The sequence below is a fragment of the Phocoena sinus genome, chromosome 19, assembly GCF_008692025.1.
Source record: "Phocoena sinus isolate mPhoSin1 chromosome 19, mPhoSin1.pri, whole genome shotgun sequence".
NCBI lineage: Eukaryota > Metazoa > Chordata > Mammalia > Artiodactyla > Phocoenidae > Phocoena > Phocoena sinus.
In genome coordinates, this window is record NC_045781.1 from 7,040,548 (window position 1) to 7,064,313 (window position 23,766).

Here is a 23,766-nt window from a genome sequence, read left to right on the forward strand (position 1 = left end):
ATAACATAAATATGATGGACAGAGAAAGACAAAATTTTCTGCCAAAAATACATAGCCTAAATTTGATCAGGAGGGAATACCAGACAAACTTAAACAGAGGCAAATTCTACAAAATAACTGGTCTGGACTGTTCAAAAGTGTTAAGATCATAAAAGCCAAAGATGGACTGAAAAACTGTCCCAGATTAGAGACAATTAAGGAGACATGACAACTAAAGGCAACATGGAATCCTGGATTGGCTCCTGATCCAGAAAAAGAACATCAGTGGACAACTGATGAAATTTAAATAAAATTTCCTGGTTCTGATAATATAAGATGTTAACATTTGGGGGATCTGGATGAATGGTGTATGGGAATTCTCTGTACTGTTTTTGCAAAATTTTTTTATGTCTAGGGGTTTTTCGAAATGAAAAGTTAAAGAATAAAAGAATGTTTAAAGAACATACAAAAGTGAAAAGATAAGCTGCAGACTGTAAGAAGATACTTAGAACAAAACCACCAAGGAAAAAAAAAAAAAAAAAAAAAAAAAACCACCAAGGATTGGGATCCAGAGTATAAGGAGAACACCTACCAAAAAATATATACATGCAAGAGATCGATGAACACAATAAATTAAAAACTGGGGCGAAGGGTATGAAAAGACAGTTGACAGAGTACATGTGCCATTTAGATATGAAAGATGCCCAACTTATCCAACTAGGAGTCAGGGATGCATAAATCAAAACAAGGAGAGGTCATTTTTCCCATCAGATTGTCAAAACATGTAAAGGTTAAAAATTGAGAGCAACAAAATTTTAAAGATTGAAAATATCAGGTATCATCAAGCATGTCCTCAAGGGGGCAGTGTCTTACCCAGATGGTGGGTGTGTAACCGGAAGAAGCTATTTTACAAGGAAAGCCTTCCACATCAAGAATACACATACACTTTGACCCACAAAGTGTACATCTCATATGTATTATTACTTTGGAATAATAAAAAATTAGAAACAACTGAAATGTCCATCCGGAAGGGATTGGCAAAATAAAACGATTCATCCATTCAATTCTGGAGAACACAGGAAATTTCTCCTGTGTAAAATGAGATTTTTTGGAATTTTTTTTTCCTGTCCAATAATTCTTCCTCCACCTAAAAAACGATGAGCTTGACAAAAATGTCTAAAACATCACTGGTATTCCTAAAGGGTGGTAGCACATGGTCCTAGCCCTTTCCTCTCAGAAGATACTTCATACAAAATACAAGGAATAAACAGAAGCACAGTGTTGTACAAAACTTTCTTATCTTGCTGTTTTAATAAATTATTCATGTCGAATTACTTTGTGCCATTTTTAACACAGCATAGAGGAAGCATACCTCTCAGTGTGTCAACTGAGAAAAGAGTAGGGGGTCATTGCTGTCAACCATCCAGATTATAAGAGGGGATGTCAGGACACTTCATCCCCTGTAAATAGTCACTAGGTTGTGACCACAAAGTTCTTTGTCTGCTCTGTTCAAAAGCAGTGGTGTCCTAACAGGTAGGACTTTATTTAAAAACAAAAAACAACTCACCATCAGAGTACTGGACCCAGAGCAGCTAATATCTGATTAAAACTTCATGTTATCTCAAGTAGAAAATGAAAGAAGCTTTGTAGAGAAATTTTGGGCCTAATTCTATCTCTTGAAGTTCAGAATTTTTGTTCCACTGCCTCATGAAAGGATTTCATTCATTTATTAAATCTGGCAAGAAGAAGTCTGTCTTGTCTGCTTTAGCCAGCAAAGACTAAAACCCCTTCTTCAGGAATCTGATGCAACATTTTTAAAGAATAAGGAATATTTGCAAATACTGACATGGAAAGAATGTCAGGACATATTACAGAGGAAAAGAAGAGGTTGCAAAAGAATGAAAAAATATAGTATCATCTGTGTATAAAAGAAGTAGGTAAATGCATAGAAAAAGAACAGGCAGGATGTGCACCAAACTGTTGATGGAGGTAACTGCTGAGAAAAGGAGGAAGCTTGAAATGGCTGAGGAAGATAATCCGTTTCTGTTCTATGCTCTTCATTTGAATATAATCTTGTTCAATAAGGACGCACTTCTGCATTTCTTTGGGCATAGACTATATTCAAAGATGTTTTAAGTTGCTGGGAGACAAGATAGATGTGGCTTGAGGAGTTTATAATCTTGTGTGAGGAGAGAGACAGCAAAAGTCATGGTCAAAGCACTATTGGGGGGACTCTCAGGATGTTAGAGGAACACAAGAGACCCAGAGTCTGGGTAGGAGAAAGGAAGACCTCCAGAGGCAGAGACAGCAAAGCTGAGGCTGAGAGGAAGTGTAAGAGTTGGCTTGGCCAAGGAGAGGAGGGAAAAGTGTTTCAGGAAGGGGAAACAGCATGTGCCAAGACCCAAAGACAACACAATTTATTCCCAAGGACATTTTGATTTGCCCTTTGCCCTCTCTCTGGCACCACACAATACAATCTAGAAATTATGGAAGAAATGAACTAACATTATATAGCCCAGTCTGGGCAACAGAAAATATTTGAGGGTAATTCCTCACAGTTAAGTTTTTTGTAAATTAACTGAGAAATAAGCAGAAACAGTCAAGATTTTTATGGAGTAAAAAGTTGACAAAGCATTGAGGCCTTCCTGATGAAATTTAAAATTATGAAATTTGACCCAGGAAAACCAGACATGCAAGAAATAAAAGCCACAAAGTAAAATTCGCAAACACAGACCCTAGATTTTGGCAAAATTTGATAGGACAAAAACACAAATGTTGAACCAAATATTTGTTGTAAAACTTAACCCAAACAATAATTAATCAAGTTGAAATAATTTCAGAAACTGAAAAAGAAAATAATTGAAGGTACTTTCACTGCCCTGCAATGTAAAATCAATCAAGGCAGTTTAAAGTAACTAGAAAATAGTTCCTTGGTAAAAATCCGTCAATACTGGTAAAATTCTGACTGCAATTTTATAATTACGCAGATTCAAAATACCAAGGATCACGGTCAAAGCCACTGGCCTTGTGAAGAAGGAACTGCAAGTGGCTCTCAGACAAGCCAGAGTGTAAATGAAGAAAAGAGAAAGAAATCAGGGAGGCAGCCCTGGCAGAGAAGGGCAGGGGCTGAGACTCTGTCCATGGGCGCTGGCGAGCTCCAAGAAGCAGGGAGAGACAGGCCAGCTCTGGGTGTAGAAACACCCTTGCGGGCCCTGTGGGGGATGGACTGGAGGGAAGAGAGGCTGGGGCAAGGGTCCAGGTGGGAGAGGCAGGCGTGGAAGTAAACAGGGGGATGAGACAGAGAAAGTCAGGTGCCAGGAGGACAGGGCCTGGGACCCAGGGCTATAGAGGAAGAGGAGGGAGGAGGTGAGGGTGGTACTCAGTGTGTGGCCTGATTTCTGGGGTCCAGGACAGGGGTGCAGCTACAGGACCATGTTGAGGACTAGAGAAACATCCTGTAAAGTCCAGATCTAGAAGGAAGAGCAGTGGGGTCCTCATTTTATCCTATCAGCCCTAAAGCCCGATATCCACATATGAGCAAATGGCTTACAGAACATCTTTAGGCAGTACTTTCAATCAAGATGGGATTTTTTTTTTTTTTTTTACGAATAAGCAGGGGCTTCCCTGGTGGTGGAGTGGTTAAGAATCCGCCTGCCAATGCAGGGGACACGGATTCAAGCCCTGGTCCTGGAAGATCCCACGTGCCGCAGAGCAAGTAAGCCAGTGCGCCTCGACTACTAAGCCTGAGCTCCAGAGTCTACGAGCCACAACTACTGAAATCTGCGCGCCTAGAGCCTGTGCTCCGCAACAAGAGAGGCCGCCGCAATGAGAAGCCCGCGCGCTGCAACGAAGACCCAATGCAGCCAAATTAATTAATTATTTTAAAAAAAGAATAAGCAGAGTTATTTTAAAATTGTGAATCACTATATGTATACCTGCAACTTATATAATATTGTACATCAACTATACTTCAATGAAAAAAAGAAAAGAATAAGTGGAGTTGGATTTAGCCTCTGCCTGCCACAGGGAAGCCAACAGTTGAGACCCCCAACCCCACCCCTCACCCCCATCCCCACTCCCACACCCCCACCCCCAGGAAGGAAGGGTCAGAGGCCGCCATGGGCCGGGAGTGTAGGGTCACAGGGCACTCACCGGCAGCCCACGCCCATGAGGAAGCAGGTCAGGGCCACCATGTCGCACTGGTTCCAGGTGTCCGAGAGGTAGAGGTGCAGACGGCGGTGCAGTGGGGCCTGGTGGGAGTCTGTCCTGGGGGCCCCCATGGCCAGGCTGCCCAAGCTGTCACCCAGCCCCTGGCGTAACTCTTCACAGAGCAGGGTGAAGGCCCAGAAGTAGAGCAGTAGCTCCAGAGCGCTGGGCGTCTCGGGCTGGAAGTCGATGAGCAGCACGTGGGTGAAGAGCAGCAGGAAGAGGAGGTAGCTGACCACGTTGCCCATGAAGGAAGTCACCGGCGCTCCCCAGAACTGGGGCCAGCGACGCAGGCGGCACCCCCCACAGAAGCTCCTGCGGCTGGGCGGCCTCAACACCCCCAAGGGCATCTGCTCATTAGGGTCTGTGGGCCTGGGGGAGAGAAGGGAGAAGGGCTCAATCTGACTTCTGCACCTGACTGTCACCATTATCAGGACCTCTAAACTTCCATATCCTCCTCATCCTCCTTTCCAGACTTTCCCCACCTTCACGACTTCTGACCCTGCCTGACCTGAAACTAAGTCTGATGTCCACCATCACCTTGACTTTTGACCCCTGTATCTAATTTCTGACCTCTGAAATCTACCATCAATACAGCTGAGCCTGCACCTCTGACTTTTTCCACCTTTCTGACCTCTGGCCTCTGGGCTGACCTCTGACTCTTGTCTGGCTTTTGTCTCCAGGTCCCTTTTCTTTCACCTTCACAACCTCTGACTCTCTGTCTGACCTTGGACCATCTATCTGATCTCTGGCCCTCAAATATGACCTCTCACCCCCTCACTTTCATGGCCTTGGTTCACCAGGTTTGACAACCCCATCCCTGAATATTAACTTCTAACCCATAAATTCTGATATCAGATTATCCAGCACAGTTTTCTCAGATAACTCTTCCTTCCCTATATCTGATCTCTGACTGTACAGCCATATCTGAATTCTAAGCTTCTAGGTCCACTCATATCTCTGACCCTTCTCACCTGAGTTTTGATCCTCTGTCCCAGTTTCATCCTAACTCTTAATTTTGACCTCAAATCAGAAACAGAAAAATGAATAATACAAATAATAATAAATTCAGAAAGCTAAAAGGAAAAATAAACTGGCTTGGAAAGGCATCCTCTCTTTACAAACCAAGTGGAAAGAAAACCCCAAAGTGGAAACAACCCAAATGTCCATCAGCTGATGAACAGATAAATAAAATGTGGTAGATTCAAACAATGGAATATTATTCAACAACAAAGGGGCTTCCCTGGTGGCACAGTGGTTGAGAGTCTGCCTGCCGATGCAGGGGACACGGGTTAGTGCCCCGATCTGGGAAGATCCCACATGCCGCGGAGCGGCTAGGCCCGTGAGCCATGGCCGCTGGGCCTGCGCGTCCGGAGCCTGTGCTCCGCAACGGGAGAGGCCACAACAGTGAGAGGCCCGCGTACCGCAAAAAAAAAAAAAAAAAAAACCATAAAAAGGAATGAAGCATTGATACATGCTACAAAGTGGATCAATCTTGAAAATATGATGTTAAAGTTAACGAGGCCAGTCATAAAAGACCACCTGGTGTATGACTCCATTTATATGGAATGTCCAGAACAGGGAAATCCGTAGGGACAGAAAGTAAATTAGTGGTTGCCTGGGACTGGGAGAAGGGAGGAGTGGGGAGTGAGACTGTTAATGGGTACAAGATTTCTTGCTGCAGTGATGAAAATGTTTTCAAATTTTGTGATGATTTTACAACTCTGTGAATATACTGAAAATTGTACACCTTACATGGGTGAACTGAATGGTATGTGAACTATATCTCGATAGGGCTGTTCTTTTTTTGTTTTTTTCAGGCTGTTCTAAAGAAAATAAGCAGAAAGAACAGTAAAAGCTAAAGAAAGTGAGATGCAGAGAGGAGAACTAGTTCCCCAATAATAAGAGAAAACAGACCTGGTAACAAAAATATGTGGTGGGTCAGAATGCTCCCCAAAGTCTGCCATCTTGAATCACCTCCAGGCAGGAGACACACAGATTCCTGGATGCTTCGCTGGGGGAGAAGCATCCAGGAATCTGTCCTTTTACAAAGCTCTCCAGGGAGGTGGCTTTCTACAGTGACTAAAAGCACAGATTCAGGAACAAGAAGATCTGGGTTCAAATCCCAGCTCCACGACTGACCAATCACATGATCTGAGGTGGGTGACTTAATGCCTCAGTTATGTCATCTGTAAAATGGGGATAATAATGGACCCTATGGCATAGGGTTGTTGAGAGAATTAAATGAACTGATTTTCAAAACAATTTAGCGCACTGGCTGCCCACTGTGAGTGTTCTGTAACCTCAGCTATTGTCCTCATCATATGGTACAAATGTTGGGAACTCACCAGACAAGGATACCACTATGGCTCCTGACACTGGGAGCCTCTGTCTAATTTTTTTCAGTGGTCCAAATTTTTTTCTTAGTATTCTCTTCTACCTTGACAAATATTTTGTATTCTTTGTGCATGGTCTCAAAAAATTTTGTATATACATAATACATTTAAATTTGACTTGTTTCACAGCAGGTGGTAGGTTTTATAGACTTCTGGCAGTCTGATTATGTTTCTAACAGTTACCAGAAACTTTTTCTTCTGGAATATTGGGGCTGAGGTTCCTCCCTGTTCCCATTCAGATGATTAAAGTAGAGATGGAGGGTGCAAAGATGGGGCCTCTTCCTCTGTTTCTCTATTACCGTAGATTTAGACCCTTACACCGACACCTACACACACACACATACACACACACACCATTCAACAAAACAAGTGTATCAATAATAGCAGTAGTAATGCTAGTCCCCATTAACTGAGCACTTACTTTGTGCCAGGCACTACAATATGCACATTTAATACACATTATCTCCATGAATCCTCCCAACTGTTCCATCAGGCATTGTGGTATATTGTATTACTGTGGACCAAATATTTTGGTTCCCTCCCAGTGGGAGAATTAAGAGCTAAGAAATTATCATATGACTAGTTTTTGCCAATGAAATGTGGGCAAAAGTGACACGTGTCACTTCCAAGTGGAGGCTTTAAGGTCCAGAACCTGGTTTGCCATGTCTCTTTTCCCTCTACCATGAGACCAGCAACATCTCAGCTAGGAGGTGTTTGCTTATCCCAAAGTGGAGACCACGTGGAGCAGAGCCACAGACAACCCAAAAATGGAGCGTGAATGACAATTAAATCCTCACTGTTGCCAGCCCACTGAGAGTTTGGAATACTTTGTCATTGCAGCATTACTCAACCTAACCTGACTAACACACGTACAACCTTCTCTTTATAGCAAAGAAAGCTGAGGCTCAGGGGTGAAGCCACTTACAAAGGCCAAGTCGGGATTTGAACCCCGCTCTGCTTGACTCAGAGCCAAGCCCCCTAGCACCTCTGCTCTGCAGAATTAACAGAAGATCGATAAATATTCAATTTCATTTGCTTAGGACTGATTTTGCAAACACCTTCATGGGTACCACAGCACAGAGATTAAGAGCAAAGGCCCTGGAGTCAGAAAAAAAAAATTAGGCAAAAGATCCCTAAATGAACCAAATCCACCCGATTCCACTTGCTTTATCAAGACAGAAATACACGTATCATGAAGCAAACTGATTTTCAGTGAGGAACTCCTTGGTGGCAGAACCAAAGTTGAACCAAGCCTTGAGCCTGGCATTTGGGAAACTTCCTGTATTTTCAGCGGCTTCATGAAACCACCATCTCCCGAAGCCCCACTTCTCCCCTCTGGTCTTGCTCCCATTACCTGGTGCTCCTGGAGCTGCCTAGGGTGCCCCCTACCCCCGCACAGTGCTGGTGCTTCACTCACTCGCCAGGCCCTTCCCCACTGATGCCCCTGTCCATGTCAAATGCCAGGTCCTTCTGCATGGGCTCCTCATCTGGCTTCCTGGCATGGAGGGACACACAGAGTGAGAAATAAGGGGAGGGCAGGTGGGAGAGGAATTCTCCAAGCCAAACTCAGTCACCCAGAGACATTGCAGGGAATGAGAGGTATCATCCCAAAGTGACCTTCCCCCCAGAGCCATGGCCAGAGGACAGAGGAATTGCCACTAGAGATACTGCAGAGACCCACCCCAAAAGCTTGCTTCCCACAGCATGCTCCCAGTCTGGGGGAGGGAAAGAGAATGAACAAGGGTGGGGGAAGCACTGGACAGACCAAGTAGAAAGGCAGCCAGAATTCAGCAGGAAGTAGAGACTGCTCTCCCCTCCCCCCCTCCTCCTGCCAATCTAACCCCAGGGGACTGACCTGAAGGTGATGAGGTTGGTGTAGATGAGTGGGGGGCAAAAGAAGGCGAGAACCAGGGCCCAGATGGGTGTGGTGCTGTCCATCTCCCCCCACCACTTCTGTGTCAGCAGAGACTGTGGGATGTGGGGAGGATTAGGAACCTGAATCTCCCCACAGCCCTCTCCCAAAGACCCCAGACAAGGATCAGCCACACTCCAGAGCACAGGGCAAATGCTCACTGTGAGGGCCATAACTACTGGGGGTGGGGGGAAAGGAGTCAAAGGCAAGGAACAGCTGTCCCAGATTGTAGTAGAGTTAAACAGCCAACATTTGTAAACATGATATACCAGATACCGGGCTAAGCGCTTTACGTAGATTAGCTCACTTAACCCTCCACATCCCCAGGAAGACAGTACTAATATTTTCTTCTTTTTCACAGACGGAGCACAGGGAGGTTACAGAAGAGGCAAAAGCTGCAATCCATGAGTTTAACCACCATTCAAAGCAAAGGACTCTGGGAAAGTATTTGAAGTGCCAACAAATCATTCCAAGAAGTGAAATGGGACTTCCTGCTGGGTAGGCAAAACTTCTTGTACTGAGGATGGGACTCTCTTTGCCCCTGTCAGATTTAGATTAAGGAGACCGAGAGTGTTTTCAGAATGTCAGGATTAGCAGGATGGGAGTGACTATGGGGGCACACAGGTCTTCCCAAAGGAAGGGTAGGATTTCCTAAACCAGAGTTTGTCTATGTCCAAAACACTAAGTAATTGTCCAGTGACGCCATTTTAATTGTTGAAGCCTGGCAGTGGACGCCTCTTACGGAAATGGGAAGGACTTCTTGTGTGAGAGGTGAGACTTCTTACTAAAGTCCCGGCTATTCCTCTATCTGGAATATAACTTTTTTTAGTTCCCAAACCAGGGATTGAACCTGGGCCACGGAAGTGAAAGCCCCATGTCCTAAGCACTGGACTGCCAGGGGGATTCCCTGGAATAGAACTTTTTAGGAGGGTTGGCTTTCCTGTGGCAGGGTGTGAGGCTTCTTTTGGGAAGAGCAACCCTTCCAGGAGAAGGCTGGGACTTTCTGGAGAGGGGTTGTCTCCAGGTGGAGAGGCTGGTCAAGACCCCAGATTGCCCACCGTGGCAGGGGCTTATCCTCCAGACTTCCCACAGTCCAGCTGAGAACTGTTTGGGATGTTGGTGTATCAGATGCTCACCTGTACCCCATCCTGGGCAAAGAAGGCACGGGCATCAGCCTGCATGGCAAGGTGGAGGCAGGTGGCATCCCCCCAGAGTGGGCAGCGCCAAAGGAGCAGGTGAGCAGCCCGTTCCTCGCTGCTGCGGTAGCATTTTCCAAAGAGGTCTGGGTGCAGGAGATTTATGTGAGAGGGAGGAAAAGTAGTAGGAAGATGGTATGAGGGAAGAGATGAGGGGATTGAAGGGGAAGAGGCAGAGTGACGAGAGGAGGAATGGGTAGTTTTACAACCCCCTTCATGGCAGCTCCCTGTCTCTGCCCCGCCAGGCACCCATGCCCCACGCACCAACACCCAGCCCCTCAAACTTGGCTGCCAGGTCCTTCCTCCGTGCTGCCTCCTCAGTCTCAGCCTCCAGGCGCCCCAGCACTCGCAGCAACAAACAGGCCCCAAGAGCTGAGGCCACAGAACTGGAACCCTGGAGAGACAGAGACAGGCCTCAGGTAGCTGAGGCAAGCAATAGATACTCTGAACAGCTTGGGAGAGAAGAGGGAAGCAGCTGGGGAAGGAGATGCTTGGGGGAGTAAGGGGTTTTCAAAGCTCCTATGGGGAATTCCCTGGTGGTCCAGTGGTTAGGACTCTGAGCTTCCACTGCAGGAAGCATGGGTTAGATCCCTGGTGGGGGAGCTAACATCCCGCATGCCACGCAGCACAGCCAAATAAATAAAGAAGTAAGGGCTTCCCTGGTAGCGCAGCGGTTGACAGTCTGCCTGCCGATGCAGGGGACACGGGTTCGTGCCCCGGTCCGGGAAGATCCCACATGCCGCGGAGCAGCTGGGCCCGTGAGCCATGGCCACTGAGTCTGCACATCCGGAGCCTGTGCTCCGCAACGGGAGAGGCCACAACAGTGAGAGGCCCGTGTACCACAAAAAAAAAAATAATAAAAAAAAAATAAAAAAAAAATAAAGAAGTAAAAATAAAACAAAAAAATAAAAAGCTCCTACATGTACCAGGAAATCTAGAAGGCTACAAACATGACCAAGACTGGATGCATGCTCTGAAAAGACTATGGAAAGCCCTAAGCTTTCACCTCTGGCTCACCTTTAGGCTCAGCAAAAGCAGGCAGTGAAGGCCAAAGCCAGATTGTAAACAGCCTGCCTAAGTGTTAAAGGTCAGCTCCACAAAGAGCCAACCTGCAAAGTGGAAGGGCTTTATTCCCCCACCCCTGTGCATTTAAGGGAATCTCTGTCAAGTCACTAGCTGACCACTAAGCTAACAGAATGGGATTTCAGTGGCCATACATGACAAAGAATACAGACTTTACAAAAATAGCTTAGGAAAGTCACTGAACAAACAACAACCACTCACAACAAGCAGCAACAACAACCCCTGAAGGAAGGAGTCAAGCTGATTTCCAAAGCTGCCATATTATAATATTCAAAATGTCCTGTTTTCAACAACAACAACAAAAATTATGAGGCATGCAAAGAAACAAAAAAGTATGACCCATTCACAGGACAAAAGAAATTAGGAACTTAGCCACTGGATTTACTTACTAGAGAAAGACTTTAAATCAACTGTCTTAAATATGCTCAAAAAGCTAAAGGAAATTATGAACAAAGAGCTAAAGGAAGCCAGGAGAATGATGTGTCAGCAGATAGAGAATAGAAATAAAGATATAGAAATTATAAAAAGGAACCAGGGACTTCCCTGGTGGCGCAGTGGTTAAGAATCCGCCTTCTAATGGAAGGGACGTGGGTTCGAGCCCTGGTCCAGGAAGATCCCACATGCCGTGAAGCAACTAAGCCCGTGTGCCACAACTACTGAGCCTGTGCTCTAGAGCCCATGAGTCACAACTACTGAGCCCGCGTGCCACAACTACGGAAGCCCGCACCCCTAGAGCCTGTGCTCTGCAATAAGAGAAGCTACTGCAATGAGAAGCCCGTGCACTGCAACGAAAAGTAGCCCCCGCTCGCCACAACTAGAGAAAGCCCATGCACAGCAACGAAGACCCAATGCAGCCAAAAATAATAAACAAATAAAATAAATAAATAAAAATAAAACTTAAAAAAAAAAGAAACCAAGTGAGAGGGACTTCCCTGGTGGTCCAGTGGTTAAGACTCCAAGCTCCCAATGCAGGGGGCCTGGGTTCAATCCCTGGTTAGGGAACTAGATCCTGAATGCCACAACCAAGAGCCTGCATGCCGCAAACAAGATCCCATGTGCCGCAACTAAGACCCAGCGCAGCCAAGTAAATAAATAAATAAATATATATTAAAAAAAAAACACGGTGAGATCACACCCATTAGGATGTCAATTATAAAAAAGAAAGAAAGAGACAGAGAGAGAGAGGAAGGAAGAGAAAAGAGAAAAGAAAATAACAAGTGTTGGTAAAGATGTGGAGAAATTGGAACACTTGTGCATTGCTGGTGGAAATTTAAATGGTACCACCACTGTGGAAAATGGTATGGCAGTTCCTCAAAAAATTAAACTTAGAATTACCATATGGTCCAGCAATTCCACTCTTAGATATGTCCTCAAAACAATTGAAAGCAGGGACTCAAACAGATATTTGTACACTAATCACAGCAGTATTATTCACAATAGCCAAAAGGTCAAAACAATCCACATGTCCATCAACAGATGAATGGATAAAGAAAATGTAGTATATCCATACAATGGAATATAATTCAACCTTAAAAAGGAAGGATGTTCTAGTACATGCTACAACACTGATGAACACTTATCTCAATTTTTAAAAAAATCTATTTATTTTTAACCAATGACCGGATGGCTGAAAATAACCCAGGGCTGAAGAACTCCTGTCAAGATATTTCTTTGACATAAAGATAGGGTCTATCTTTGATCCTATTCGAATACCATGACTTCTTTTTAAACTTCTCAAATGTGTCCCAACACCTATGTCTCACCAGCTTTAATCCAGGCCCCAATCCTGGCTGCCTGAAGCGTTACCTTCCTACCTGGCATCCTTGCCTCTAGTCTTGTCCCCTTCTGCATTGCAACTACAACAATGCATCTAAACTGCAAGCACAGTTATGATGAAATGAATCCCCGTCAGCTACAGATAATGTCTAACTTCCTCATACAAGCAACCACTTTGAAAGGATGAGATTGATGCATATATACGAGCAAGGGTAAATGCCCAATATATATTGTTAATGGAGAAAGCAAGTTACAAGAAATGCATGATATGCGGGGTGGGGGTGGGGAGGAAGAAACAGCACTCGGGGTCATATATCAAGAATGGAGTGGGGTGGGGGACGAGTGATATCCTAGGTCAGGGAATCTTACTGCTCAAGCATTGGAGTTCGGTAGAAATAAAGGACAGGAACGTAGGAGCAAGTAGAATCAGAGATCAAGACAGCACTCACCATCTCCCAGAAGTACACGGCCATCTGAGCCCTGTTGAGCAGCAGTGCCCAGAGGAGCAGGTCACTCCAGGGTGCCTGCTCCGGTACAGCTTCCAGCAGAAATTCTGAGGTGGCCTTGTCCCACAGCGGAAACGACTGGAGGCGAGGAAGGCGTGGTGAGCGTTGTCTCCGCCCCAGACCTTTCCTGACTCCGCCCCAACCATCAGCCCCACACCCCGTGCTCTGACCACGCCCCATCCTGGCATAGCCCCGCCCCCAGACCCTTTTGTGCTTCCCCCATCCACCCCGTTCCTTACATTTTCCATGCTGCCATCGCTCAGGTGGGTGCCCCCGGCGGGGAACGTCGGCGCGCACGTCTTCCCCAGCAGCATCCGCAGCACCTGCCCCACCTTAGGGGGTTGTGGCTCCGCCGAGGGTTCAGAGACTGGGCCTTTGTTGCCTGTGCTGTGGGACACCTGGTCCAAAAGGCTGTGGATAAGTGAGTTGGGGGGCGCTGCGTTGTAGAGCTGGGCCAGGCGCGTAGGGGTCAGGAAGTGGCCCAGGCTAAGGCCATGGGAGATGAGCAAGCGCACGAACTCCGGCCGGTCGTTCAGAAGGGCGTCCATGAGGGAGGCTTCCAGGTGGAAAGACTGGTGGGGGTGGAATGAATGGGGGAAGAGTTGAGCACAGAGACAGGCAGAAGGCCAGGTGAGGTCAGAGATGAAGGACAAGAGATGGGGGTACAGAGCTATGAGTGACGGATGGATGGATGGATGGTCAGATTGATGGATGGGCGGAGGGATGGATGAGAGGATGGATGGCTGGGCAAGTAGATGGATGGATGGATGGGGAGAGAGGGAACAAGATGGGGACAGATGGACAACCAGAGATGGATGGACAATTAAGAGAAGGCTGGACATGCCATAAAGGAAGATAGAGCCAGATGTCAGAGGAGTCAGGGAGTGGGGGAAATGCATCCCTTTTGTCAGGATCCCCAGTCGCCAGGCCCCAACCCCTCACCCGCCATTGGATATCCCCCCGGAAGAGTTCACTCTGGGCAATGTCCACACGGTTCCAAGCCACAGCCAAACGCAACTCATCCAGGTAAGCTGAGGCTTCAGAGGTCCCACAGGCTGAAAGGGTGAGAAGGAGAGGGGGCAAGAAGTCAGGGGAGGTTGGGAAGATCTGATGAGTGTCTGTATCACTTCTACTTGAGATGCCTGACATTTAAACTCCGTATAAAGGCAGTGTTGTTGGGCAGAGTCTGGGGTCTTAAGAAGTTAGGCTATTACAAGCATAAGGTCATTCAACCCAGGGGCAGAGGTGAATGTAAAACTCTTCAGACCAGTGGTTGAGAGGCCCCAAGACAAGGAAAGGGAATCATTTATTCATTTAACATTTACTGAGGTAGGCTACAGACCAGGCAGTAAGAGGGATGGAGAGAGATTGGATACAGTCCCTGCCCTGAAGGAGCTCACTCCTGGGAAATATGTCCCAGAACCACATAACTGCCTTTAGAGTGATCGGTGCTCTTGGAGGAGGGCATAGAATGTGATTAGGACCCAGGGGAGGCTACAGTCAGAGGTATGGAGAGACCCAAGGGAGCCTCCTAGGGGATGCACATTGAGGTAGGGTTTTTGAAAGACTAGTAGGATTTGGAAGTGTGCATCTAAGATGAGAAAAGAATCATCAGGGCAGCAGGAGCAGCTTGAAAAAGCCTCGGTGCAGGAAAGCACAGGCTATGATGGCAAATGTGAGTCACTCTGGTTTCCTGCAACCTGGGAGTATTTGTGAGGCGAAAAGTAGCAGAAAAAATGTAAACGTTAGCCGGACTTCGGAAGACCTTGGAGGTCATTAAATAGAACAAGGAAGAACAAGTGGCCTTTAAAAATTTGATCGGATAATTTAATGGATCCAAAAGTGTGCAGTCAACCTCGTGTGACCTTGGGCAAGTCACTTTCCCCCTCTCTAAGCCTCAGTTTCTTCATCTGCAAACTGGGCAGACGGTCCTTACAGGAAGGGTTAGAGGATCAGGGGCAATAATGTGTGCCAGCTGCTCAGCACGGTGCCTGGCTGTTCCTAGACTCTTATGAAGCATTCATCCCCTTCCCTCTTCCTTCCTCACCTGCTGAAACCCCATCCCTTCAACCCTGCCAGCACTGAGACTGTCCAGCCATCTCCAGTTTCCCCAGCAGAGTGTGATCACTTGTACTTCTGCAGGCAACAGACTTAAAACACCACCCCCTCAAACCACATCTTAGAGAGCTGCTGTGTTTCCTACCAGGAGGCTGATGAGTTAACTTCTGTAAAGTAAATCCTATTTGCCCACTGACTGTCATCCTCTATTAAAGGATGTGTCCCCACAAGAAATGGAATCATATTAAGAAGAGTTCCCGTTTATTAGGCTCCCCCTGGGGACCAGGCACTGCCCATCAGCTGCCTCTGAGGCTCACAACACTCCTGCCAGGTATTATCTCAATTTTTCAGAGAGAGAAACTAAGGCTCAGAGAGGGAAAGTCTCTTTCTCAAAGTCACACAGCAGAGTGGGGGGCCAAGCTGATACTCAAATTTTAGTTTTATCTGATTCCAATGTCAAAAATAACTACCACACCACAGAACATGGTAGATGCAATTGGGGTGGGGACCTGGAACTCAGCACGCATTACAAATTGACACGATGCCTCTTGGGAGTTTTTATCTAAGTGGGTGTTTTCCCTGTAAAACTCTTCTGACACCAAAAATGACCCTCCCCACCCACATCCCCACAGAGCCCTGGGGATCCCCCTTACCACTTATTTATCCCACCTCCGCATCTTACTAACTCCCAATTCTACTGGCTCTTCAAGGCCGCCCAGTTTAAATACCACCTCCCCATTTTTCTCCCCTTTCTGACAGCAGTTCCTCTCCCATGCTTTTGTCTTGAATTTTACTTAAGGTTATGTCCAAACAACCCTGGTAGGATCTGCTTTTATCTCTGAGCCTAATCTTTGTTGAATGAATAATGAGCTCCATCCTCAGCCTCTACCAAGCAGCCATTATGCTCCCTACCTTGGTTTTCATCATTCATTCCTCTAGTGAAATATCAGGAGTTCCTTGCTGGGAGACAGCACTCTGGTTTTTCTCTGATTCCACCACCCCTCAGGGCTTAAAACATATTGGAGGCATATAGGAAAAGTAGAAAGGGTGAGTGGGTAGATAGATGGAAGAATGGATGGATGGAAGAATGATGAGTGGATGGAATTGTTACTAGATGTGTGAATAAACTGGTAGAAGGATGGATGGATGGCAAGATGGATGGATGCTTGGATGGATGGCAGAATGAAGGATGAATGGAATAATGGGTAGATGGAAAGATCAATGTACATATGGCTGGCTGGATGGATAAAGGATGAAAGGATGGGTGGATGGATACAACAGAAGGAAAGCAACGTTGGAACATAATGAAAGTATCTTGGGAAAATTGTCCAAATAGCACCATGCAAAGCCCCAAAAGGCAATGATAAAAGGAAAAAGATAAAAACGGGCACAGGGCTTCCCTGGTGGCGCAGTGCATGAGAGTCCGCCTGCCGATGCAGGGGACGCGGGTTCGTGCCCCAGTCCGGGAAGATCCCACATGCCGCAGAGCGGCTGGGCCTGTGAGCCATGGCTGCTGAGCCTGCGCGTCCGGAGCCTGTGCTCCGCAACGGGAGAGGCCACAGCAGTGAGGGGCCCGGGTACCGCAAAAAAAAAAAAAAACAAAAAACAACGGGCACAATTTAGATTAGAGAGGATGGATAAAGTGCCGAGGCCAAGAGAGGTGTCCAAAGTTGAGCTGACAATGGGGGAAGTTTTGGGACTCCAAGCCTTACCCTTGACAAGGGCCTTCAAAACTATGGTCTCAAATTCCTCAGGGCCATCATCAGTTGAATAGACTGTCAGCAGCTCCTTCCGACTCATGATCCTCTCCACCTGCAGAATACCAAGTTTTGCAAACCACACCCAACTCCCTGGCCCTGTCCATAGAGATATAGGAGAACATTCCCCTGCAGGACCCAGTAGTCTAGGTGCCTAGCACCCTCTACTCCCAGAACCTAGGGGGGATCCAGGCCCCCAGGCCTCTCCTCCCTTAGACCCAGGAGTCCAGGCTCCCAGCCTTTCCTCCCTCATATCCATGAGGCTGGGCCCCCATTCCCCTTCCCTTGGATCCAGGTCTCCAAATCCTCAGCATCCTCACCTCTCAAGGCCCAGGAGCCCAGGTTCCCAGCTCCCTCCCATCTCAGGTTCCAGAGTTGGACCCCCAATGTCATACCTGGGCCTGTAGGACCTCAGGGTCCCCTTTGGGGAAGAAACGTTTAATCAGATCTTGGGCTTCACATCGCCTGCCTCCTCCACTCCCTGGAGCCAGAGTGTAGATCTCTGCCAGGCAGTCTGCAGCTCCCCCAGACCCGGCCACCAGGAGGCAGGGGAGCTGAGCCTGGGTGGCCTTCTCTATCCGCTACAGGACAAAAGGGGGAGCCAGGTTAGGGAAGGAAAGTATTCACACCTCCTGGAGTCTAGATTCCCAGCCCCCTCCTCCCCTAGGACCCAGGAGTACAGCCCCTGGCTACTGCCACCCCTTAGACCCAGGCACCTGGGCCCTTATTACCTTCAACATCTTTTCATCACCATCAATCAAGAGAAGGAGGACAGGGATGTCAATTCCAGTCCCTGAGGAGAGAAGAGAGCACAGGGCTTGGTCACCTCCCATCAGCCTCTGTCAGCGATGGGAGAGAACCACGTTTCCCAGGAGTCCCCAGGGCAAACGCTGGCTTTTGCCTAATCCTCTGTCCGGAGGCTCATGAGAACTGTCATGCCTTTGAGGATGTTGGGAGGGGCCAGATCTTGAAGACAGTAATGTTCAATTTCTCAAGGGAGGAGAGGGCTGGGAGCCTGGACTCCTGGGTTCCCGAATGAGGCATGAGTCACTCCTATAACTGATTAACCATCCAGGAGCCAGGAGAGGGTGAAAGTGCAAATACAAAATAAAGGAAATAAGGAATAGAAAGGACTATCCAAATACAATAAAGATATTTATCAAAGCCCAATAGCAAACCCATGTAAGTTTTTTACGAACTCTATTCCCAATAAAATAAGAACTGAAACAACATTACTACCATTCACACTTATCTGGGAGTTTTGAGCTAATGTAACAATGCAAGAAAATGAAATAATTGGAATGAAAACTTGTACATATATTTTTTAAGCTGGAAGAGACAAAGGTATCTATTTGAAGGAAAGATGATTTATATTCTTAGAAAACTGGAGAGACTCCACTCAGAATAACTAAATAGGGCTTCCCTGGTGGCGCAGTGGTTGAGAGTCCGCCTGCCAATGCAGGGGACACGGGTTCGTGCCCCGGTCTGGGAGGATCCCACATGCTGCGGAGCGGCTGGGCCCGTGAGCCATGGCCGCTGAGCCTGCGCGTCCGGAGCCTGTGCTCCTCAACGGGAGAGGCCACAACAGTGAGAGGCCCGCTTACCGCAAAAAAAAAAATAAATAAATAACTAAATATTAATAAGAGAATTTGGTTAAGAGGATTAATACAAAAAAATACTCAAAAATAAAAAACTTTTCTACAACTATTATAATATGTATCTTATCCGTGTTTTCACAAAAATGATAAAATACCTGGGAATTAATTCATACAGAGAGGTATAATACTTTTATAAGGAAATTGATAAACATTATATAAGAACAAGGCCTGAATAAATGGAAAAACAAATGCCATGTTAACCTGTCACAGTGTAACACATAAATTCAATGCAGTTTGGAGAAAGAGGGAGGTAGGAGGAGGTTGGCAGTGTTTTCCTGTTTTTTTCTTAATGGAACAAAATAATTTTTAAATTCACATGAAAGAATTAATATCAGAGGAGTTAAGAAATTTTTGAGAAATGACAGTAGGGAGAAACTTTCCCTAATATATATTCAAACGTCTTTAAACTGCTGTAAACAACAACAACAGGAACAAATATATATATATATATATATATATATATATATATATATATATATACATAAAAATTTTTTTTTTTTTTTTGGCCATGCTGCACAGCATGTCTGATCTTAGTTCCCTGACCAGGGATTGAACCTGCACCCCCTGCATTGGACATGCAGAGTCTTAACCACTGGACCACCAGGGAAGTCCCAAACAAAATATATTTTTGGCACAGGAATAAATAGAGAGGTAGAAGAGAAAAAGGTTCAGAAATACTTCAACATATAAAGGAACTGAATATACAACTTAAGTGGCATTTCAATTTAGCTGGAAAAAGATGGTTTCTTTATTAAATGGACATGCAGAAAATGTGGTTTCCCATTTGGAAGAAAAAAATGTAGACTCCCTATCTCAAAACACCTAAATATCATTTCCAGATGGATTAAAAGTTTAAACATAAAAATATAAGATATTAAAAAAGAAGACTTAGAATATTTGTATAGCATTGGAGTGAAATGGACCTTCCTAAAAAACCAAGGGAAACCAAGGGGCTATAAAAGGAACAACAAATATATCTAACCACATAAAAATGATAGAATTTTTATGGAAGTAGACACCATAATTAAAGTATCTTCTAAAAATTTTACATCTAACAGTCAAAGAGTTACTAAGGACAGGATACAAAGAATTCTTACAAAAAGACAAGAAAGAAATAACCCAATTCAAAAATGTGCAAAGAATATGAATAGACAATTCATAATTGAGGAAATCTGATTGGCCAACAAAATATATCTTTTAATAGTGGTTAGATAAATTAAAAAATCAAATGAAAACTGGCATGTCACTTTTTACCCATCAAATTTGCCAAAAAAAAAAAATTTAAACCAAGAGTATCCAGAGCTGGTTAAGACTGGACAGAAAAGGAAACTCTCACACATTCTCGATGAGAGTGAAAACTGCTACACACTTTAAGAAAGTGATCTAGTACTATCTATTAGTATACACACAGAGCAATCTCACTTGCGGGATCTACTGTATAGAATTTAAAACACCTGGATGTAATTATGGATGTTCATACAAAGATATTTATTCAGCATTGTTTGTAGTGCCAAACACTGATAGCACTTTAAGTATCCACCAATTGAGAAAAATTTAAATAACAGATGGTACAACCATTACCAAGGAATATCATACAACTATTAAAAGGAGATACAAGATAGAGAAGTTTGTACCTAAAAGGGATGGTTATAAGAAAGTGATATGTATATGTATAGTATAAAAGAGAGAAAGGAACACCTCTGAGCATAGCATAGGATTTTATAAGCATAGACAAAGATATAAAAGGATTAACTCCAAACCATATAACACAGATTACCCCAATAGAAGGGATTGGAGCTGGGAAGGGAATTTTCTAACGTCTTTTTTTTTTTCTTCTTTGACCAGTGGGTTATTTACAAACTACAATTCAGGCAATGCTATGAATTTCCTTATATAACTTCGCATGGTTTGATTAGTTCCAATAAACACATATTAAAGCTGCCATAAAATATTATGTTGAGTGAAAGAAGCCAGTATCAAAAGGTCATCTATTACATTATTCCATTTATTTAGCTTCTGGAAAAGAGAAGATTAGAGTGATGGAAAACAGATCAGTGGCTGCCAGGGGCTGGGTGCAAAAGGAATGCCTTCATGGTAACAGAACTGGTCTATGTCCTGACTGTGGACGTGAATCTCTACATATGCCTAAACTCACAGAATTATACACCCCAAAAAAGTCAGTTTACACCCCAAAAAGATAATTTAAAAAATGAGATTAAAGTTGCCGAAAAGCTAAGTAAAGTTTAAGAATTAAATGGGGGAGTTCCCTGGTGGTGCAGTGGTTAAGAATCTGCCTGCCAATGCAGGGGAAACGGGTTCAATCCCTGGTCCGGGAAGATCCCACATGCCGTGGAGCAACTAAGCCCGTGCACCACACTACTGAGCCTGCACTTGAGAGCCCACAAGCCACAACTCTTGAGCCCTCGTGCCGCAACTACTTAAGCCCATGCGCCTAGAGCCCGTGCTCCGCAACAAGAGAGGCCACGATGATGAGAAGCCTGCGCACCGCAACGAAGAGTAGCCCCCGCTCGCCCCAGCTAGAGAAAGCCCGCGCACCGCAACGAAGACCCAGTGCAGCCAAAAATAAATAAATACTTAAAAAAAAAAAGAATTAAATGGACACTTTTTAAAATACAGGAAATGTTTATAAAGAAGCAGGTTTCTGTTTAGTTGACTTTCTACATTGGACATTTCTTTCTGTTTTAGTGATTTCTGCCCTGTCTTTATTATATCCTTGCTTCTACTTTCTCTAGATTTGATTTGCTCTTCTGTTTCTAGGATTTTTTTTAATTGGAGACTTAAATCATTGATTTTCAATCTTTCTTTTCTTTTCATTTTAGGTAAGCATTTAAGTCTACAGATTTCCCTCTAAGTACTGCAACAGCTGCATCCCCAAAGTGTTGGTATGTCATAACATTATCATCATTCAGTTCAAAATATTTTCTAGCTTCTTTTTTTTTCCTTCTTTGATCCATGGGTTATTTACAAACTACAGTTCATGAAATGATATGGATGAATCTCACAGAAATAATGTCGAATATGAGAAGGCAGAATTTAAAACATGGGTTTAGTGTGATTGTATTCATATGAAACACGGTTAGAACTACTCTTTGCTGTGACAAGCAGGATAGGGTGGTTCTTGGGTGTGGGCAGAAAGCTTCTGGGGGCTGGTATTACTGTTTCTTGATCTGGGTGTTGGCTGCATAAGTGGATTCAATTTGTTAAAAATTCATCAAGCTGGGCTTCCCTGGTGGCGCAGTGGTTGAGAGTCCGCCTGCCGATGCAGGGGACACGGGTTCGTGCCCCGGTCCGGGAAGATCCCACATGCCGCGGAGCGGCTGGGCCCGTGAGCCATGCTGGCCACTGAGCCTGCGCGTCCGGAGCCTGTGCTCCGCAACGGGAGAGGCCACAGCAGTGAGGGGCCCGTGTACCGCAAAAAAAAAAAAAAAAAATTCATCAAGCTGTCCACCTTTCGGTATTGTAGATTTCAAGATGATTTTTTTCAAACACAGCAAATGATGGGAGGAGGCACTTGACCATAGGAAACTCCCCCTGGCCGCAACCCCCAAATTCCTACCAGATCTGACCACTGGGATCCTGAGCCTTGGGCTGTGAATCCCCAGTGGAAGGAGCCACTCACCTCCCACGCCCGTCTTCTGTTGGGCAAGGTAGGACTCGAAGCCCAAGCGGAAGCGGTTCTCGCCGCCCAGGCGGCCGTGGGTGCCGTCGTCCACCAGAAGGAAGGCCGAATAGTTGTAGTCGAGAGCAAACTGGACCCCATCCTCGGGATCACCGCGCCACCGGTACCTCGCAGGAAACGAGCCCTGGGGGACAAGTGGCCAGACCAGGGAGTCTTTCCATCAGGGCCAAGATCCTGTTCTCTCAGATGCCTTCGGAGACCTGGACTTCCTGGGTGCCGGCCGCAAGGTCCCGTTCTCTCTCAGACCCGGAACTACAGGTCCCCAGCCCCGCCTCCCTCATACCCAGGAGTCCAGGCCCCCAGCCCCGCCCCCCTCAGACCCCAGACTCCTGGCCCCCAACCCCCTCCTTGTCCAAGACCCTGGGTCCCACCTTGGGGTTGATGAGGGTGTCTCTATTCCGAACCACACCCCAGGGGGCCACGCCCATGGCCACCACCTTGTTGCCCCCAGTCCTGGCTGTCTGGTGGTCCCGCACTGCCACACCCACATGCCGTCCAATGCCCTTGTGCAGCCCTCCGGTGACAATCCAGGCCCCTACGCAGCGACACAGACTGGTGGTGAGGTCCAGAGACACACAGGCGTGCAGAGACAGACAGAGACTAGAGAGTGAGACAAAACCCCACACACAAAGACGGGAGTGGGGAAAGACAGAATTCCAAGGAAGTGAGGGAGATGGGGGGGGCAGCCGGCCCCGGCCCAGGAGGGAGATGCCCACCCTCAGTCACCTGTGTTCTGGGCAGCCCGCACCAGCCCGCGTCGCAGCAGGTCCTGCAGCCAAGTCTGGAGGGTGGGGCCCCCCGACCCCCCCAGCACTGACACCACCAGGTTCGGGGCCTGGAAGCCCCATATGTTTGTGACCAGATTATAAACTGTAGCTGGATCCGTGCGGTCAGACAGCCGGAGGAACTGTGGACACACAAGAGGAAGGGACACGGGGAGGGGGACAGAGAGAGAGAGAAAGGGACAGAGACGCAGAGAGAGGAGCACAGAGATGGGGGGAGGGGGGACGGGGACAGAGACCCAGAGGGGAGGGATGGAGACCCAGAGAGAGGAGGACAGAGACCCAGAGAGAGGGGGACAGGCTTAGAAAAGACAGACAGGGGTGGAGGGGACGGGGATCCAGGAGAGGTGAAGATAGGGATTGGTAAATGGGGAGACACAGCGTTCAGTTGGGATACCCCCAGACCCTGGCTCCGGGAGCCCCTGAGGCATGCAGCCCCACTGGTCAACCCTGGCCCTGCCCAGACATGCAAGTCTCACATTGCTGGCCTTGCGGCCGGCACCCAGGAAGTCCAGGTCTCCGAAGGCATCTGTGGGCTTCTCCGTGGTGTGCAAGTCACTGTCCCATACGGTCACCACGGCTGCCCCGAATGCATCCTCCACAGCCACTGATGGGTGGGCACACCGGGGTTGCCCACACTGGCACAAGGTCCCCCTGAGGGGGGAGGGGAAGGAGGAGGATGAAGCCCAGAGGCGTCCGCACCGACCCCAAGCATCCAGTAGAAATGTCCATATTTCTGCATCTCCCTCCAGAGGAG

At 46.5% G+C, this 23,766-nt stretch overlaps 1 protein-coding gene across 7 annotated transcripts in view; it reads right to left on the reverse strand.

The window, feature by feature from the left end:
- The window catches only part of TRPM4 (transient receptor potential cation channel subfamily M member 4), a 35,215-nt gene that overhangs the window by 6,876 nt on the left and 4,573 nt on the right, over nt 1-23,766 (reverse strand). For 3 of the 7 annotated variants that reach the window (XM_032612165.1, XM_032612164.1, XM_032612166.1), the window contains exons 3-17: nt 23,489-23,663; nt 22,954-23,134; nt 22,599-22,762; nt 22,168-22,351; nt 17,601-17,662; nt 17,265-17,450; nt 16,825-16,924; nt 13,997-14,109; nt 13,294-13,626; nt 12,998-13,132; nt 9,954-10,083; nt 9,630-9,775; nt 8,437-8,549; nt 7,999-8,076; nt 4,132-4,557 (exon numbers count right to left, since the gene is read on the reverse strand). In XM_032612165.1, the coding sequence (XP_032468056.1) occupies nt 4,132-4,557; nt 7,999-8,076; nt 8,437-8,549; nt 9,630-9,775; nt 9,954-10,083; nt 12,998-13,132; nt 13,294-13,626; nt 13,997-14,109; nt 16,825-16,924; nt 17,265-17,450; nt 17,601-17,662; nt 22,168-22,351; nt 22,599-22,762; nt 22,954-23,134; nt 23,489-23,663 (2,526 nt within the window). The remainder of the gene's footprint in view (nt 1-4,131; nt 4,558-7,998; nt 8,077-8,436; nt 8,550-9,629; nt 9,776-9,953; nt 10,084-12,997; nt 13,133-13,293; nt 13,627-13,996; nt 14,110-16,824; nt 16,925-17,264; nt 17,451-17,600; nt 17,663-22,167; nt 22,352-22,598; nt 22,763-22,953; nt 23,135-23,488; nt 23,664-23,766) is intronic. The other 4 variants (XM_032612167.1, XM_032612168.1, XM_032612170.1 and 1 more) reach the window with 2 other exon arrangements.